The 20,676-nt window shown below is 38.2% G+C and overlaps 1 protein-coding gene across 3 annotated transcripts in view; it reads left to right on the plus strand.

The window, feature by feature from the left end:
• The window catches only part of LOC126335388 (transport and Golgi organization protein 11), a 78,626-nt gene that overhangs the window by 33,927 nt on the left and 24,023 nt on the right, over positions 1 to 20,676 (plus strand). For all 3 annotated transcript variants that reach the window (XM_049998612.1, XM_049998613.1, XM_049998610.1), the window contains exon 3: positions 710 to 801. In XM_049998612.1, the coding sequence (XP_049854569.1) occupies positions 710 to 801 (92 nt within the window). The remainder of the gene's footprint in view (positions 1 to 709; positions 802 to 20,676) is intronic.

Below are 20,676 nucleotides of genomic sequence, written 5' to 3' on the forward strand. Positions count from 1 at the left end.
CTGTCAGCATCCTTGGATTTTCAGAATCGATCAGAAATATAACCGTACATTAGTCTCGTCGTCATCAGCGGGTCTTCATTATTGATGTAAGAGTTTTTTTTCCTCCTGCACTCCTTACTAGTGCTATGGATATTTTACTTGGCATGTTTTATGTGTTTGGCAAACCAGTGTGGAACTGTATTATTATAATTTGAGCATGTTCTCAATATGTTGATAAGACTGATGTGTAGTTACAGTTCTGGGAGATACAAAAATCTGAAGATGACAGCTAGTTACTGTTGAAACCGGTCATGAAATAAACTGTTTCACAGCAAGTGATCTTGGCTTAAAATAACATATATAGAAATATAAAACCAATGTGTTTCACTTATTCTTTCACAATAAAAGGTTAATTGTGTTCCGACCTTACTTGAAACCACTACTTCTTTTTCAAAGACTTCCATATCTGGTACTTATTTGATACAATTTTTATTTGTGTTTATGCAGTCTGTCCCAGTTTGTGGGTGGGTGCTCTTCTTAAGTCTTGCCATGTATACATATTTATGGCATTTCTTTTTAAGTACTTTAGCCTATTTCACGAGAGTAGCTTTGATAATGCAGCAGTAACAGCTGTAATTCTCTAAAATGTAATACTGGATTATTCAATTAGTAATTGCTAGTATCCCAAATTGAATCCCTATTTACTTTGTGGTTGTCATATTTTTTACAGGGAATGAGCAACACATAGGTATCAAAGGAATTCCAAGAGAAATTGAATATGAAAATAGCATCATGCCATTGAAAGAATCAGTGAGAGTGAAGGTAAGAAATAGTGTGCACTTTAAATCACATGTTCACAATTTTTTTCCTTTCTTTTTTTTATCCATAGACATTTTAAAATGTATACATTCACATATTTATTTATACAGTTTTTCGTTACATGTAGTTAAACATTGTGAGTTATAAGTTATTTACAATCATTTTTACTAAGGAATTCACGTATAGTATAAAAACAGTGTTCCTGCAAATACAGTTTAAGATTTTTTTTCCTGAAGCAGTACATATTATCTGTTTCTTTTATTTTCTGCTGCAGTTTGTTATACAGATGTACAGTTTAAGTCTTATGTTTATTTTTCATGTCTATATGAAGACAATGATTTGTTCTTGTACTATAGTTATGAAAACTGCTATTTGTACTACACCTTTCTGTATTTTTCTGGATATACACTATGGTTTAGGATATTAATTCATAAGGAACAGTTAGAATTTATAACATTTTGCAAAGTTCTCTGCAGTGGGCCCACTTACTGCTTTTCGTTGTAATTCTTACTGCTCACTTTTGCATTTTAAACACTTTTTGTAAATTCTGAGCACTGTTTCCCCAGAAAATTATATGGTAACCGAACACTGAATGAACATACTTAAATTATACATTTCTCAGACATTCACCACTGCATGCGGATGCAAGGACTCTTTAAGTGCATAACATGTCATGGATATCGTTTTTGAGACTTTCATAGCATGTTCATTCCATTCCATTTGGCTCTCAATGTGCAACCCTAAGAATTTTGTTGTAGGCACATCATCTAAGGAGATGTTATCTAGTTTTAAATTTAAGGGACTCTGTTTCCTATTCACTTTAAAGTGTAGTGTATTTGTTTTCTTTAGGATGTTTGTTACTTTGTTTTCCTGTGACCATTTGTGGACATTCCTCAGCACTTCAGTAGAACTTTCCAGCATTTGTGCTGGTGTCTTACTGCTGATTAATATGTTGCTGTCATCAGCAAACAGTATCTTCTCTCCATGTCTGATATGTTGTGGGAAATCATATATATACCAGAAACAATACTGGGTCCCATACACTTCCTCGAGGACCCCAATATTGATATATTGTGGATCTGATATATTTTTCTCAATGTACTTTTATTCACTCGAGACGTGTGTGATCTCTACTGACTGTACTGTTTTCTAGATATGAATGAAACCATTTGTTAACCACTCGCCTTACTCCTAGTGCCTCTAACTTGGGCAGGTCTAGGAAGAGATCAGTTACATAGCTGTTTTCATCTAGCGCTTCTAAAACTGCTTTTGTGATTCATGCTATTGCGGATTCTGTGCCTCTGCCAGGCCTGAAACCATACTGGTCATTGCAGATTAGGTTGAATTTGCTTAGATAGCTAATAAGCCTGTTCTTCATTATTGTCTCTATCACTTTCGAAAAGGATGACAATAGGGCTATTGGCCAGTAGTTCACAATTTGTCCTATATCACCCTTCTTGTGAACTGGTAAAATTTTTGGATGTTTCAGACAGGGAAGCAACCAGTTTCAAAGATTTGATTTATAATTTCTGTTAGTGGAGCTTTGGTACCCCTATCCCCCCTCCGGCACACACATTGGGATTTCATCTTAACCTGCTGCCTGCCGAGATGTTGTTCTTTAATTGCCTTACAACATTCCATGATTTGTATTCAGTAGTTAGAAGCAATACCATTGAGTTAGCTATATGCTTCTGTGTTGGTTAGTTAACACTTTTTGGAAAAATTTTATGTAACTTTGTTGCAATGCTGCTAAAGTAGGTATTCACGTAAACCCATTACATGCAGTCTCCCACCCTTCATCAAAGACACCAACCACTTTCTCGAACGCCTGGAATCCTTACCCAATCTGTTACCCCCAGAAACCATCCTTCTAACCATTGATGCCACTTCCTTACACACAAATATCCCACATGTCCAGGGCCTTACTGCGATAGAGCACTTCCTTTCATGCCGATCACCTGCCACCGTACCTAACACCTCTTTCCTCATTACCTTAGCCAGCTTCATCCTGACCCACAACTACTTCGCTTTCGAAGGCCAGACATACCAACAATTAAAGGAACAGCCATGGGTACCAGGTTGGCCCGCTCATACGCCAACCTATTCATGGGTCGCTAAGAGGAAGCCTTCTTGGTTACCCAAGCCTGTCAACCCAAAGTTTGGTACAGATTTATTGATGACATCTTCATGATCTGGACTCACAGTGAAGAACAACTCCAGAATTTCCTCTCCAACCTCAACTCCTTTGGTTCCTTCAGATTCACCTGGTCCTACTCCAAATCCCATGCCACTTTCCTTGACGTTGACCTCCATCTGTCCAATAGCCAGCTTCACACGTCCGTCCACATCAAGCCCACCAACAAGCAACAGTACCTCCATTATGACAGCTGCCACCCATTCCACATCAAACGGTCCCTTCCTAACAGCCTAGGTCTTCGTGGCAAACGAACCTGCTCCAGTCTGGAATCCTGAACCATTACACCAACAACCTGAAAACATGAAACTTCCTGGCAGATTAAAACTGTGTGCCCGACCGAGACTCGAACTCGGGACCTTTGCCTTTCGCGGGCAAGTGCTCTACCAACTGAGCTACCGAAGCACGACTCACGCCCGGTACTCACAGCTTTACTTCTGCCAGTATCCGTCTCCTACCTTCCAAACTTTACAGAAGCTCTTCTGCCTGCATGTTCGCAGAAGAGCTTCTGTAAAGTTTGGAAGGTAGGAGACGGATACTGGCAGAAGTAAAGCTGTGAGTACCGGGCGTGAGTCGTGCTTCGGTAGCTCAGTTGGTAGAGCACTTGCCCGCGAAAGGCAAAGGTCCCGAGTTCGAGTCTCGGTCGGGCACACAGTTTTAATCTGCCAGGAAGTTTCATATCAGCGCACACTCCGCTGCAGAGTGAAAATCTCATTCTGGGAACCTGAAAACAGCTTTCGCATCCCGCAACTACCCTCCCGACCTGGTACAGAAGCAAATAACCAGAGCCACTTCCTCATCCCCTCAAACCCAGAACCTCCCACAGAAGAACCCTAAAAGTGCCCCTCTTGTGACAGGATACTTTCCGGGACTGGATCAGACTCTGAATGTGGCTCTCCAGCAGGGATACGACTTCCTCAAATCCTGGCCTGAAATGAGATCCATCCTTCACGAAATCCTCCCCACTCCACCAAGAGTGTCTTTCCGCCATCCACCTAACCTTCGTAACCTCTTAGTTCTTCCCTATGAAATCCCCAAACCACCTTCCCTGCCCTCTGGCTCCTACCCTTGTAACCGCCCCTGGTGTAAAACCTGTCCCATGCACCCTTCCACCACCACCACCACCTACTCCAGTCCTGTAACCCGGAAGGTGTACACGATCAAAGCACAGCCTTGTGTGAAAGCACGCACGTGATTTACCAACTGACCTGCCTACACTGTGAAGCTTTCTATGTGGGCATGACCAGCAACAAACTGTCCATTCGCATGAATGGACACAGGCAGACAGTGTTTGTTGGTAATAAGGATCACCCTGTGGCTAAACATGCCTTGGTGCACGGCCAGTACATCTTGGCACAGTGTTACACCGTCCAGGTTATCTGGATACTTCCCACCAACACCAACCTGTCAGAACTCCGGAGATGGGAACTTGCCCTTCAGCATATCCTCTCTTCTCGTTATCTGCCAGGCCTCAACCTCCGCTAATTTCAAGTTGCCGCCGCTCATAGCTCACCTGTCTTTTAACATCATCTTTGCCTCTGCACTTCCGCCTCGACTGACATCTCTGCTCAAACTCTTTGTGTTTACAAATGTCTGCTTGTGACTGTGTGTGTGTGTGTGTGTGTGTGTGTGTGTGTGTGTGTGTGTGTGTGTGTGTGTGTGTGTGTGTGCGCGCGAGCGCGCGCGAGTGTACACCTGTCCTTTTTTCCCCCTAAGGTAAGTCTTTCTGCTCCCGGGATTGGAATGACTTCTTACCCTCTCCCTTAAAACCCACAGCCTTTCGTCTTTCCCTCTCCTTTCCTCTTTCCTGATGAAGCAACCGTTGGTTGCGAAAGCTTGAATTTTGTGTGTATGATTGTGTTTGTTTGTTTATCTATCAACCTGCCTGCGCTTTCGTTTGCTAAGTCACATCATCTTTGTTTTTAGATATATTCACATAATTTAATTCTTTTGGGTTACTCGCTAAATTTTCTATGCCTTTGATTTGTGTGTTTGTACACATCTGCTTCACGGTTCCAATTTTTTGTTTCGCTACAGCCCATGTAGCTTTACTTTGATTATTGGCTAAATTTATCAACCTATCATTGGCAATTTTTCTGATTCCTTTAGTTATCCTTTTATTTTTGGTGGGTGTTCCAATAGGAATTAATGGTTGGGAGAATGTTCCTTCAAATTTTAGCTAAAACTAACACATGAAGTTGGAGAATTTCCTATTCACTTCAGTTTCTGCATAAACTCCTTTCCAGCCTCCACATGTTAACTGTAAAGAAAATTCTTGCAAAGCTGATGGAAAGTAAACTCTTTTATATACATGCAGTTTGGATTCTTCCTCTACACAAGCTTTAACTTTTATAATCTGACATAGATGGTCTGATAGACCAGAAATAATTTATGTGTTCTGCTGTTTCATAACGACACTAGCAGAACACTCGTCTGTTCTAATATCCACCCATTAAATCATTACCATGTATGTCAGTTTTTTTTCATGTTTTGTAAATTATGCAGTTTCCTGGTCGTTATTACGAAATTTGGTTATGGAGATACTTTCACTTGCATATGTTTCATCATGCTTTTTACTAGGAAACAATATTTGTGCAGAAAGATGGGATAGCAATTTCTCTTAATGCATAAAAAATTGGCTGGTGTATGCAGTATTCAGTGTGGATTGTATTATAAATTTAATGTTCACATAATATGTTACACAGAATGTTTTCATTAGTTTACCAGTATATGGAATGTAGTATGAAGTCTTGATGTTCTAGTAGTAAAGATGATGCTACTTTAACTTGCATCTGACTTCATGCTCTGAGCCCCAGTGGTTTCTGTTGCAGCCCACCATTTTATTGATTTTGTTTGGAAGTACCAGTGTGTTTAGCATGAAACAAGCTATGCTACAAAAGCCCTGAATGTTATTTTATATATTTTACTTACAAAAAGATGATTTTTAAAGATAATTCTTTTTGAACATTACACTTTGGCAGCTTTGAGAATGGTTGCCTAAACCTTCTCTCTTCTACAAAATACCAAATAATGCTTAAAAATACATGTACACACACATTAAATGAGAGAAAAATTATTGAAATTTTATAGTAGTTGTATAATACATTAAATACACATAATTACATTCAAAATATGTCAGTAATTATTAGTTTACAGAATTTAATTACCTTTACAATCTATTTTTGAATAATTTGCTTAAACTGATGACTGTAGTCAGAAATATAATTTTCTCGGCCCCTGCACAGTCAGCATGGGCTCACAATGAACACATTATGCACAGGGCACACAATTCCCCTTCAGCATCACATTAAAACTAGCCTTCACATAATACCGCACATCATGTACTGCTCCAGATATGAAATACTGCAGGACATGCTTTCACCAGCTTCGTTTCTGGATTCTTCTACATTTCATTCATAACTGAATTTTTCATCTCCTTTTTTCTTTTCTTGATCTCTGAAGGCCCTAGTGTAGTTGCTACCTCTACCCACTTGTAGTCTCTCTTGTGCTCACAAGTACAATACCCTAGTTGCTTTCAACTTTCCCATTTCCATTGTAGAACTGCGAGCCTTTTGTCTCGATTTTGAGACCCTTGTATGAAATTTTAAAATGATGTTAATGCTAAACATACTGATTTTAGAAGCAGTGGTAGTTTAAATTCTCCAGGGACCTGTTTTTTGTTGGGAACTGTTGACCATGGAACACACTGAGCTGTTGAAGACATTGATGGCCGGTTTTGGTCAAATTCTAAATTGATAACGTGTGGTTTATCCATATCTTCTCTGCTCTCTGGGTGCACTAGGTGATTTATAACAGTCATAAAAGGTGAATTGTGCTCTTCATTAGCCTCTTTAATATGTTCAGCATATGAGAAATAGTTTTCCTTTTGGAGGGGTATAAATCCATTGCTTCACATCAGTTACTTGTTATTTGAGCAATTTGGCATCTAATATGAGCTTTGCTAAACAGTGCCATTACATGCAAAGCACTGGGAACATGGATCTTGTACCTCAATCATTGTGTGAATTACTCATTGTGTTAGACTATGAGAAGGCACTTGACAGTGTTATCAAAGGGCTGAAATTAGTGTGAGCAGTGAGGTGCAGCAGAAAAATTGACAGTTTCAATGAGTTGATCAAGTCATTATTTTTGTGTGTAGTGACCATCAAAAGAACAATTGGAAGGGCTTGTGAATTGCTACTACCGGAAAAGTAATTTTAAATTATTACAGTATGTAGATCTTCACCGAAAAATTGTCTGGAATTTTTATAAATTTGAATTGTCACTGTCACCTAGCCAACAAAAGAAAGGAAATGATAGTCCATGGAGCGTTTAATGTTAATTTTCTGGAAGATGCAGATAGGAAAAAGATACAGAACTTACAGCACTTACAACCAGAATTCTGTTGTTCCTTTTCTAGCCAGAATTGCAGAGCAAATCAGTACAGTAACTGACAACTCACTTGTAGGTGAACACTGCGTGAGTAATATAAAAGTTTGCCCAGTTGTGAATGGCCTCCATAACGATGTTGCACAACTAGCCGTACTTGATAAATTACCGATTACTATGTAGTCATATCATGGATAACAGAGTAATTAACAGGCAAAAGAAATGTTAGGCAGTTTTACAGGAAGCTAACTGGATGTTGGTATACAGGGTGGTCCATTGATCATGACCAGGGCAAATATCTCACGAAATAAGCGACAAAAGAAAAAACTACAAAGAATGAAACTTGCCTAACTTGAAGGGGGAAACCAGATAGCGCTGTGGTTGGCCCGCTAGATGGCGCTGTCATAGGTCAAACGGATATCAGCTGCGTTTTTTTAAAATAGGAACCCCCATTTTGTTATTACATATTCATGTAGTAAATAAAGAAATATGAATGTTTTAGTTGGATCACTTTTTTCGCTTTATGGTGGAGGGCTCTGTAACAGTCACAAACATATGGCTCACAATTTTAGACGAACAGTTGGTAACAGATAGGTTTCTTAAATTAAAATACAGAATGTAGGTAGGTTTGAACATTTTATTTCGGTTGTTCCAATATGATACATGTACCTTTGTGAACTTATCATTTCTAAGAACGCACGCTGTTACAGCGTGATTACTTGTAAATACCACATTAATGCAATAAAGACTCAAAACGATGTCCATCAACCTCAATGCATTTGGTAATACGTGTAACAACATTGCTCTTAACAGCGGGTAGTTCGCCTTCTGTAATGTTCGCACATGCATTGACAATGCCCTGATGTATGTTAGGCGTTGTCGGTGGATCACGATAGCAAATATCCTTCAACTTTCCCCACAGAAAGAAATACAGGGGCGTCAGATTCATTGAACGAGCGGGCCATGGTACGGTGCTTCGACGACCAATCCACCTGTCGTGAAATATGCTATTCAATACCGCTTCAATCGCACGCGAGCTATGTGCCGGACCTCCATCATGTTGGAAGTACATCGCCATTCTGTCATGCAGTGAAACCTCCTGTAGTAACATTGGTAGAACATTACACAGGAAATCGGCATACATTGCACCATTTAGATTGCCACTGATAAAATGCAGGCCAATTATCCTTCCTCCCATAATGCCGCACCATACATTAACCCATCAAGGTCGCTGATGTTTCACTTGTTGTAGCCATCGTGGATTTTTTGTTGCCCAATAGTGCATATTATGCCAGTTTACGTTACCGCTGTTGGTGAATGATGCTTTGTTGCTAAATAGAACGCTTGCAAAAAATCTGTCATCGCCCCGTAATTTCTCTTGCGCCCAGTGGCAGAACTGTACACGACATTCAAAGTCGTCGCCATGCAATTTCTGGTGCATAGAAATATGGTACGGGTGCAATCGATGTTGATGTAGCATTCTGAACACCGACGTTTTTGAGATTCCCAATTCTCGCGCAATTTGTCTGCTACTGATGTGCGGATTACTCGTGACAGCAGCTAAAACACCTACTTGGGTATCATCATTTGTTGCAGGTTTCATGTTTCCTTAAATAACATAACTATCCGGTGAACAGTCCAGACACTTGGATGATGTCATCCAGGATACCGAGCAGCATACATAGCACACGCCTGTTGGGCAATTTGATCACAGTAGCCATACATCAACATGATATCGACCTTTTCCGCAATTGGTAAACAGTCCGTTTTAAAACGGGTAATGTGTCACGAAGCGAATACCGTCCGCACTGGTGCTATGTTACTTGATACCACGTACTTATACGTTTGCGACTATTACCGCGCCATCTATCACAAAGTGAAAAAAATGGTCCAGCTAAAACATTCATATTTCTTTCTTTACGTACTACACGAATATGTAATAAACATGGGGGTTCCTATTTAAAAAAAAACACAGTAGATATCCGTTTGACCTATGGCAGCGCCATCTAGTGGGCCAACCATAGCACCATCTGGTTTCCCCCTTCAAGCTAGACGAGTTAGGTTCTTTGTAGTTTTTTCGTTTTATACTTATTTCGTGAGATATTTGGCCCAGTCACTATCAGTGGCCCTCCCAGTATGTGTTGATATCTCAGCTCCAAATTTGCTGTATTTATTTACAGTTTTTTGTCAGTGTTGAAAGCTGCTTTCCTGAGAAAAGAATAAAGTACAACATTGATATGATATAAAAAAGCCTTATATTACAAAAGGAATCAAATTATATGCTAGGAAAAAGAATTTTTGTTGACTAATAAACTGGTAACACATGAAAAGATTCATTGAAATTATGTGGACCAAGTATGAAATTAGAGATAAGTTTAAACATAAGATGTGACTCAACCACCAATTGTATGTGAAGTGCTTAATGCTAACCAAAACTCTCTGTCCAGTACAATGTGACTTAATAATCAAAGTAATCATTATGCACATATTATGAGTTAGGAAGATAGAGAGAAATGTATGAAGAAAGTAAGTAATCTCATAGTTCACAATAGCATGAAAAGAATTTGTAAAGATGGCCAGCACAAATAAGACATTTCAAAATTTTCGGACATGTAGGAAAGCTGACAGATAAACATTTAAAAAAAGCAGAGCAGGATCTTCTGAATAAAGCTACATAGTAGTGTGATTAATAATCTTTTGGTTAACACAAAAATAGCCTACACAAGGCACAACTCCTCATCGTAGATCAATACAAAATTACTTTTCAATCATTTGAGAGCAAATGTAGTGTGACAGTGAAGAAAATCACATACTAGGAAATGACCAATCTACACTGTGAAGTATTAACAATAAATTGAATGCATAGGTTTAAAAGCTGGCAGCCAACATGTTTGTTATGCTGACCGATGACTATCAAAGTAAAATTTAAGAATTTTTTGGAAAGAACAGCAACAACACGATCCTATGAACAAATTTAATGCACAGAGAGAGAAAGTCCTTGAAAATGTAATTTATTCCGTACATAAAAAGAAATAAGAGAATGCATGATTATGAAACCTAAAACTCATTTATTGAATAAATCCTGTGTGTATGGTGAAATGGTCATCTTTCCAAAATTATGTGAAAAACAACTCTTGTGGTTTTGTACCCAAATTATGCACCCCTCTTTTCTTCACAAATTGCTAATGTAGTACATTTTTAAAGTCCAAGGAAAGAGAAATGATTTACAAAAAAGTTACATGATCAGTAATGTTAATACAGTGCTCATTATTTTGCTAGGAGATGATCCAGGGCTTTGTTTCTTACTAACAAAGTGAAGACATGTTTTCACAATATAATGGCATGTTTTATTTCATGTTTTAACTTATAACAGTAAAAATACACCATTCAGATTTTTAGCACTAACGAGTACTTTTTAGAGACCGACAACACGCGCAGACGACTTGCTGTAGGCACACTTGAAACAAGGACTGATGCACATGTTGATGCTATTGACTCATAATTTGATGCATTTTCAGTTCCATATACTGTATTAAAACATGAAATTCTTACAGGTTCTGTATTGTTCAAATTACTTACTGTAATGACATTCAGCTTTTGTATTTTTAACAATTTTGTGTTAAGTTCTCTTTTTTCCACTCTTACTAAATTCAAAGGAATAAAATAATGGTAAATGTTATTTTATAAAGTTGCAAAATAGAAACTTAAGGATTCTAAAATATACCACGTGTAAAGAACAGCATATATTTAGCTTTTACAAAATATTCAGTTTGTTACAAAAAAAGTGTACTGTTTCGTAGTCACCAGTGTCCTGACTGGTTTGATGCCTCACCTCGGATTCTTCTCCTGTGCCAGCCTTTCCATCTCAGAGTAGCACTTGCAACCTATGTCCTCAATCATTTGCTGGGTGTATTCCAATCTCTGTCTTCCTCTACAGTTTTTGCCCTTACAGCTGTATGTTTTGAACACACTAATAGTTTCCAATTTAGTGAACAACAAATTTTCATGAAATATTAGGAAAAGTACAGTTGGAAACAAATGTTTGATGCCTGTGGCATTTATTATGGTTTGCATAAAATCATGTCTATAAGGTAACTAATTTTTACCACCAAAACCTTTTACTTTGAAAGGTGCAGATAATGTTTCAATCGTTTGTGAAATAATTTGGTAAAGTATAGAATTTTTGTAAATACTTTAGTATAAAAGGTTAATCCAGAAGACTTAAGTGTTGTACCTCATAGCTGTGTTTAAAATCACCATTGCAAAAAAAAGCAAAAAAAAAAGGTAGTATCACAGTTGTCAGTAGGCCGATGATGGTGCCACAAATTAATTTTACATAGGCATCCTATAATTTTGGTTTGTTACAGTGACAAAAAATACACAGTGAAGAATACAAAAGAATTAAGCGACTGAATCAAAAACGCTAGCATTCCTCACAACAGTAAACTGGTTTTATTCAATATTACTAATCTTTTATACAAACATTCCCATAAAGGAAACCATAGATATAATTAAAATAACTTAATTAAGCACAAGGAACTAGCTGGGGTGAAATCTGTGAACTTATTTAGCTGTTGTTACTATTTCTTATAACTACTTATAACTGTTAGCTGGACAAACTTGCCATGGGAAGCTGTGTGATGGGAATCTTGGCTTACACATTCATAAACCATACTGAAGAAGTTAAAGGAATTTAAACAATATCCCTGATAGTCACGACAAATGTTACGTCAGTGACGTCTTAGTCCTGTAACAGTCAAAATTGTTGACTACTGTATCATTGCAACTGTCAAAGAGTTTGCACATAAAATGTCAGGGGCACTGTTATTCATTATTGGCAGTTGATTTGTTCTTGGTGTTTCAAGCGACATTCTGTGAAAGTGACAGTGCGCTTGAACTTCTTTGCTAATAGATACAGATTCTGACTAATGTTAATCCAATGCAGAAAATAGTCCCAAGTTCTTTCAGATCTTCTTCTGTGTTCTGTTATGTTAATAAAAGTTTATTATTCCTGGTACACAAGTACTCATATCTCGTATGCTATTTTGGTTGAGCTGCTTGAACATGAAAGTGTAATTATTTCATATTTTTAACACTTAGCCGTGATGACATTGATGACCAAAACACAATATCGCCTGGTGTGAACAGCCTACAAAGACCAGAAATAGGCATAAAAACACTCAAGAGTAAACAAGGATCTTTTTCATGAAAATGCAAGCCTGAGTGTCTACTGGTGGGCAGTACACATTATAGCTACTAATTAAACAAATTTGCTCTGATGGTCAGTCAGCTCAACCGCCATTACGCAACTGGAGTGGAAGACACAAGTACTGCTCCTCCTGCAGAAGATTCCTGTCACAAACTCAAGAGGAAATTGATTCTTAGAGTTCCTACCCTCTAAGAAGAGCCCATATCTATAGTTCTGAACAGGAAGATATTGGAGAAAGGAAAGTCATGATACCTAAGACGCCTAAGCAGCAAGGCTACTGTACCTGACAACTTGCGATGTACGTCTAGGAGCACCATCTTCCGGCCCATGGTAAAGTTATAGTAGCAACACAGGCAGAAATGCCATTAGTCACTGTCCCTTATGTGGCTGATGGAATTCAAGATGCAATAATATATAATACCAGTCAATGCAATAGTGGCATTGTCCAACAGTACTTCATCATTGACAGTGACCTGTGCAGAGTGATTGCATCTCAGATAAGATTGTTGCTCTAGCTAAACAAATAAGTGGACTATTTTCTCATTGCAGCTTCAGCAATGACAGAGGATCTTATTGCAGGAGGTCATGTAGTCATTCCATGATGTACTCTTCGGCCCTGAATGGTGCTTGCACTTCACCTTGTGCCTACTCTAATAGCAGTGGCAGTCAGACATAGGTGCATCCAGTTGTTGGTTCAAGTCTGCCCATCTGTCTATTAATGATCAGAAGACTATACAAAAAGACTTGTACATTTATCCTTGGACTTCACACTAAAATTGTCAGCCACCAACTTGGTTCTGTCTTTCTGGCACAAACAGTTCATCTGCAGCGACTTGGGGTACACAATGTATTGAGCTGGACTCGGACTTCACCACTGTTGACCATTATTGGAGCTGACTTCCTGGTGCATAATCATCTACTGCCGAATGTGAGACTCGCTGCTAGTATCACTGGACTTCTGACTGCTGGACTCTGAAGCAGGACAGCGACACAGTGCCAAGCTTGTGCAGGCAGCAGAAAGCAAGTATGCTGAGTCGTTTGAAAGGATTCCAATCATAATGTGACCAGGCACCCTAAGAGAGGTATGGCGCAGTATTGTTTTTTATTTCAAAATGACTGATAATTCACCAGTTTCATGGCATGGAGCTTAGCTTCTGATCAACTGGCTATTGCAAAAGCAGAATTTGTCTCAGTGCTCTGGGAAGGTATTATTCACCCTTCCAGTAGTCTATGGTCGTCACATCTCCATCTATTACCCAAGAAGTGTGGTGCATAACATTCGTGGGGTAATTATCATGCACTTAATGCAAGGACAATTCCATACGGATTTCCGGTACCCCTGTTAAGAGATTATAGCTACGATCTATGTGGTGCGTGTGACTGTGTTTGATATGTCTGACTATGCAAAAGCCTTTACATAAATTCTCTGAACCGATCGAGTAATTTCTCCCCAGTAGGGAGCCAGAGAATTTGCAATTTTTACAGTTCACAACCTGCTGGTCTAAACCTTCAGACAGAGCAACAAAAATACGACCACATGGGGATTGTTGCCCATTTCAGACCAATGTCTACCATATTCCGGGTTCTGACAAAGTGATTGCTGACTGTCTGTCTTAAGTTAGCAGTGTAACAAATGTTTTTGATTTTGTCCTAAATGCAAAGGCGCAAGAGTCTGATCATCCTGCAGACATCTATTTAAGGATCTAGGGATCCTCACAGTATATATATTCCCTTACGAAATTTGTTGATAATAATCCAACCCAATTCAAAAGTAATAGCAGTGTGCATACCTATAACACCAGGAGAAAGGATGATCTTCACTATGCAGGGTTAAATCTGACTTTGGCACAGAAAGGGGTAAATTATGCTGCCACAAAAGTCTTTGGGCACCTACCAAACAGCATCAAAAGCCTGACAGATAGCCAACTAACATTTAAAAATAAATTAAAAGAATTTCTAGATGACAACTCCTTCTACTCATTGGCTGAATTTTTAGATATAAACTAAGTAAAAAAAAAACTTAATCATTTGTGTCATGCAATATTTTGTGTAATGTAATTTCTTGTACAGACATCTTTTATTAACCTGACACGTTCCACATCATTACGAAGTGTCGTATTCATGATCTATGGAACAAGTATTAATCTAATCTAATCTAATCTAATCTAATCAGGAACTCCAGAAACTACGAAATGATACATCACTCACCCTTCAGTTACAACTGGTTGACACTCCCAGTTCAGAGATGAAGCTGTATTGCAACATTTCAGGTGGAATGTCTCGTCCTTTTCTGCCACCTGCATGCCACAGACATGCTTTTGGCAGCCTTCTTTGCGTGTGCCACCCTGTTGTCAAATCATCAACTCATCTGGTTTCAGATCGTTTTGTAGGACTGTCAAGAGTGGGCTCGTGCGTTCCTTCAGTGTCTGCACAGTAAGATTCTTGTTGTTCATGCGCCATTTGGAGATTTTGCAGATAACACAACATGCTTCACACATGTGCACATCTACATAGTAGGTCCATGTCCACCATGAAATGATCAGCACTAGTTATTAACTGCAATTGATCATTTCACTCATTGCCCAGAAGTTATGCCGGTTGACAATATATCAGCAGGTACCTTTGCCTATGCGTCAAAGTGAATTTCGTGCTTTTGTTATCTACTGCAAATTACCGCAGACTGCAGCCGACAGTTGGAGTTGGGTTTATTTACTCAGCATAGTAAATTCTGTGGTGCTCTCCATCATAGGACAATCAGCAGCAACTCAGTGAATAACAGTGTGAATAACAGTTGCCTTACCCACAGTCTTGCGTCATCTTTGCACCACATACAAACCTGACTTAGTTTCATCGCCAGCAGTGTTTGTTTATGACGAAGCAGTTTGACTGTCTGGCAAGTTCAGTGACCCAGGTTCTGTACAGATACCTGACCATGACCATTCAGGCTTCATTTGTCAAATGAAGGAACACTTCACACACATCCACTCTCGTCAAGCGTAAGGGCACAGAACGACACCTATCTAAGTGTTTCGTGACTTACTAACGTGCACATATCTCATATTGCGAACAGACGGTGTCAAAACATTGCTAAAACATCCATACCCAAACCCATACCAGTCATCAAAAGAGGAGCATAAACTCTGAACATACTGTTTACTGGTAAGATTGTAAAATAATGCGTTCATGATAGCTGTCAGAGTTTGCACCCGAGTACTAGAGGTACTGTTTTAACAACAGCATTTTTGAACTTTCTTGCTAATAGAGACAAATCTTGAATAGTGCTAATCTAAAACAAAAAACTAGTCTCAAGTTCTTACAGAATATCTTTTTCTGTGCTCTGCTTATGTTAACAAAAGTGTATTATTCCGTATACGAAAGAGCTCATATTTTGTGTACTATTTTGGTTGAGTTTCTTGAACACAAATCAAAGGAAGTTTGGATGGTTGTCACTTAACTGTCCCGACAGTCCTGTTGAATGGTACAAAGAATATTTCTAATATGTGTCCACAAGTATAATATGCATGATAAAATCAACTTCACCAGTGCTGTCGAAGGAAATAAATGTGTCAACTTTTTTATGTTACAGTAAAGAAAAGTGATTCATTGCACAGTTTGGAATATTTCAGAAACCAGCAGCTACAGACACATTAATAGGTAGTGGATCATGCAACACAGTAATTAATAAATAAAAGCTTTCATGCAGGGGTATAGATAATGATAAATCTTGATCAAGATGAAGATGAGATTAACAAAGAAATAAAAATACGTGAAACTTTTAACAAAATTAACAATTGTGAATCACAAATTATTAAAGAACTACACAAACAAAACTTGGAAATAAAGCAAAAGTCAATCACCATCGGTATTAGTAAATACAGAAGTGGCTAAATAAAAGACTAATGTCACAGTTCCCCTATATTATACAGGTAGTACCATTACAAATAAAATAGTGAAAACTTTTAAACATGTGAAAATCTGAATTAGATTTAACTGAAAACAATACTGAAAATATGACACACCACCCATCGACCGGAACTGTGAAATAAAACTCGAATATTTAAAATTAGGTATGATGATTGTGACATGATGTACAGTGGGCTGACTCGAAGGAATTTTCAGTTTGTTAGAACTCATTAAATCTAACAAAAAAAATCAAAGTGCATTCATGACACATGTCACACCACACACATCTTGAAACATTTTCTATAAATTCCAAATTCTTGATCATCAAAGAAAATGAATATTTTATAAGAAAATTAAATTTTTAGTCATTTTTAACATCAACTAGATACTCACTAACAAACAGAATTAACTACAAAACAGGAGGTAACTCTGAAATTCTGCTAGTATTCTGATCACAGCTAATCAGAACCAAAATAGTAATTCTGTTCATAGTTTCCACACTAACAGATACGATAATAGTTTCGAAACTAGTAGGTAAGAGTGAAACTTCCTGGCAGATTAAAACTGTGTGCCCGACCAAGACTCAAACTCGGGACCTTTGCCTTTCGCGGGCAAGTGCTCTACCATCTGAGCTACCGAAGCACGCCTCACGCCCGGTACTCACAGCTTTACTTCTGCCGGTATCTCGTCTCCTACCTTCCAAACTTTACAGAAGCTCTTCTGCGAACTCGAATATTTAAGCTTTGAGTACCGGGCGTGAGTCGTGCTTCGGTAGCTCAGATGGTAGAGCACTTGCCCGCGAAAGGCAAAGGTCCCAAGTTTGAGTCTCGGTCGGGCACACAGTTTTAATCTGCCAGGAAGTTTCATATCAGCGCACATTCCGCTGCAGAGTGAAAATCTCATTCTAGTAGGTAAGATTATTAGCCTTGTCAATATCCATTTCAATTCTAAAACTTTTTTATTTTTAACTTCATGAGCTTCTGGTTTTAATTTGTTTTTGTTGTTGTTGTTGTTGTTGTTGTGGTCTTCAGTCCTGAGACTGGTTTGATGCAGCTCTCCATGGTACTCTATCCTGTGCAAGCTTCATCATCTCCCAGTACCTACTGCAACCTACATTCTTCTGAATCTGCTTAGTGTATTCATCTCTTGGCCTCCCTCTACGATTTTTACCCTCCACGCTGCCCTCCAATACTAAATTGGTGATCCCTTGATGCCTCAGAACATGTCCTACCAACCGATCCCTTCTTCTGGTCAAGTTGTGCCACAAACTTATCTTCTCTCCAAACCTATTCAATACTTCCTCTTTAGTTATGTGATCTACCCATCTAATCTTCAGCATTCTTCTGTAGCACCACATTTCAAAAGATTCTATTCTCTGCTTGTCCAAACTATTTATCATCCATGTTTCACTTCCATACATGGCTACACTCCATACAAACACTTTGAGAAATGACTTTCTTACACTTAAATCTATACTCGATGTTAACAAATATCTCTTCTTCAGAATTGCTTTCCTTGCCATTGCCAATCTACATTTTATATCCTCTCTACTTCGACCATCATCGGTTATTTTGCTCCCCAAATAGCAAAACTCCTTTACTACTTCAAGTGTCTCATTTCCTAATCTAATTCCCTCAGCATCACCCGACTTAATCCGACTACATTCTATTATCTTTGTTTTGCTTTTGTTGATATTTCATCTTATATCCTCCTGTCAAGACACTGTCCATTCCATTCAACTGCTCTTCCAAGTCCCTTGCTGTCTCTGACAGAATGACAGTGTCATTTTATTTCTTCTCCATGTATTTTAATACCTACTCCGAATTTTTCTTTTGTTTCCTTTACTGCTTGCTCAATATACAGATTGAATAACATCGGGGAGAGGCTACAACCCTGTCTCACTCCCTTCCCAACCACTGCTTCCCTTTCGTGTCCCTCGACTCTTATAACTGCCATCTGGTTTCTGTACAAATTTGTTTTATAGCCTACTATTATGTCAGAAGAGAAGCTAAACAAAAACAAAAAAAACATTTCAGTAAATTTTAAAAAAATGGATCCGCACAGTCACATAGCTTAGGGTTTACTTCTAAACTACATACTGTGTGTTTCTCAAGTACATAGGACTGTAATTGGTGGTTGAACTGTGTATTTATGTTATCCATATATAATCACATACTTTTATCATTTATGTATACACTAGAACATAAATTTAAATAATTAATTAAAGCCATTGGAAAACCATCACTGATACATCATTGACAATAATATGATATACTACGCACTTATATTACCTGTGTGTGTGAAACTGCTAGAAAAAAATTGTGTGGTTTAAAGCACAAATGGTCATTTCTTCATTGGAGTTCTCATTTCCAGCTGAAATTTTATCAAGTCTGTAATTTCTTTCGGTGGAATTTTATTTAAATTTGCAGATATTCTGTATTCCATCAAGCAGTTCACTGTAGCTGTGTTGAGGAAGTGGAGAATGACATTCAGACTCTATTTCATTGCCCTAAACCAACAATTCATTTGTTGATTTTTTTTTTTACCAGCACTGCACCTTGTGTTTTGACTGAATTCCAGAACGTGTAGATGGCATTAAAACCCCATTGCAGTCTTTTCATGGCTGTGTAACTATCTTTACACAAATTTGAAGGGGCTGTACTGATTCTTGTATCACTCTCTTTATGAAATTTAAACCAAAACTCAACATGGTTCGTAAGTACTGATTTACCACTTTTTGCAAACTGTAATATGAAATCTTCAGAGAAATACTGAGGCTAGTGCTGCTAAGAAAGATACCATATTCCCAGTGTGTGAGGTACAATAAACATTAAAAAGGTTTGTAGCATGAACTAACATGTACTTCAACTTTGTACTGGGAAGAGCAGCAGAAAGAAAATTGTTCTCAACAAAATACTCCTCTCCATTGTGTCGTCATCAATTCAGAAGACTTGAGTATTTACTTCATGGTATTCTTTTGGTATTACACGTTGTTGTGAACATGCACCAAAAAATTGGTGCTCTGATAGCAATTTTGGCACAGCAACAAATGTTTGCGTCATTATTGCTTTTGAGACAACTTTCTTCATCACTGCTTTTGTCTGAAAATGTTTTTATATCACTCACTGACAGTTGCAATGTACTATCAACACCAGCATTGGCATTTTCAGGCAGTTCACTGATGTCAGATGTTTTGTTCAAGATAATATGTATTTCTCTTTTGGACAAAACTTTTTTGCCAGTTAGCATTGGAGAAGCAAAAGCAATAATATTCAACTTGCATTAAATACTTTTTAATGTGGAAGTGAATTTTAATTAATATACGTTAACTCAGAATTAGTATCTGCATGATTGAACAGGTGAATGATAAAATTTAAATAAAATACTAACTTGCATGCTAGTGATACTTTCTGTCTTTTTCGCAATAAACAGCACAGTTTCAAAATAAATACAAAGAGTGGTATGTGGGGTATGGTTATTACACTACTTTTGATAAGAAAAGATTAATATCATCATTCATTGAAACAGTATAATAAAAAAAATAGTGAAGTATATCATCTTGCTGTTGCGGCAACACTTTCTGCCTTCTGAATTTTCTTTGTAGAGCAGTATACCAACAACATTTGGAACACAAAATGCAGCTTTATCAACAGAGAGAGACCCACACCACTGACGTAAGTTGCTATGAGCCAGAAAATTGAAATCTAGCCAAGAAAATAATTGTACAAATTGACATTCATATTCATACAGGTCAGGGCCAAAAGGGATATCGGTATATTAAGTGAAATTTAAAATTTGCAAACTTTCTGTTTTGGTACTTCTTTATAAAAATTTTGCATCATTTTCATTAAATCTTCTTTTTTTTTGTGCATAGGCATACATACATACATCCCCCCCTGCGGGTCCGGGGTAAGAATAGGCCCGAGGTATTCCTGCCTGCCGTAAGAGGCGACTAAAAGGAGTTTCAACCGTTTCGGCCCTCCATGTGATGGTCCCCCTTGGGGTTTGACCTCCATTTTTCAAAATTCTACAGAAGTACGAGCCTTTTGGGGAAGGACGCCTTACGTGGTGTATCACTGGTCCTCAGTGCAGTAAGACCTTGGCACTCAGCATTGTAACGGCTTTGTAACCGCACCCACTATTCCTCAAATTGGGCCTAAACGCCTGATGGGTTGCACAAGTT

Source organism: Schistocerca gregaria, chromosome 2 (assembly GCF_023897955.1).
Source record: "Schistocerca gregaria isolate iqSchGreg1 chromosome 2, iqSchGreg1.2, whole genome shotgun sequence".
Classification (NCBI taxonomy): domain Eukaryota; kingdom Metazoa; phylum Arthropoda; class Insecta; order Orthoptera; family Acrididae; genus Schistocerca; species Schistocerca gregaria.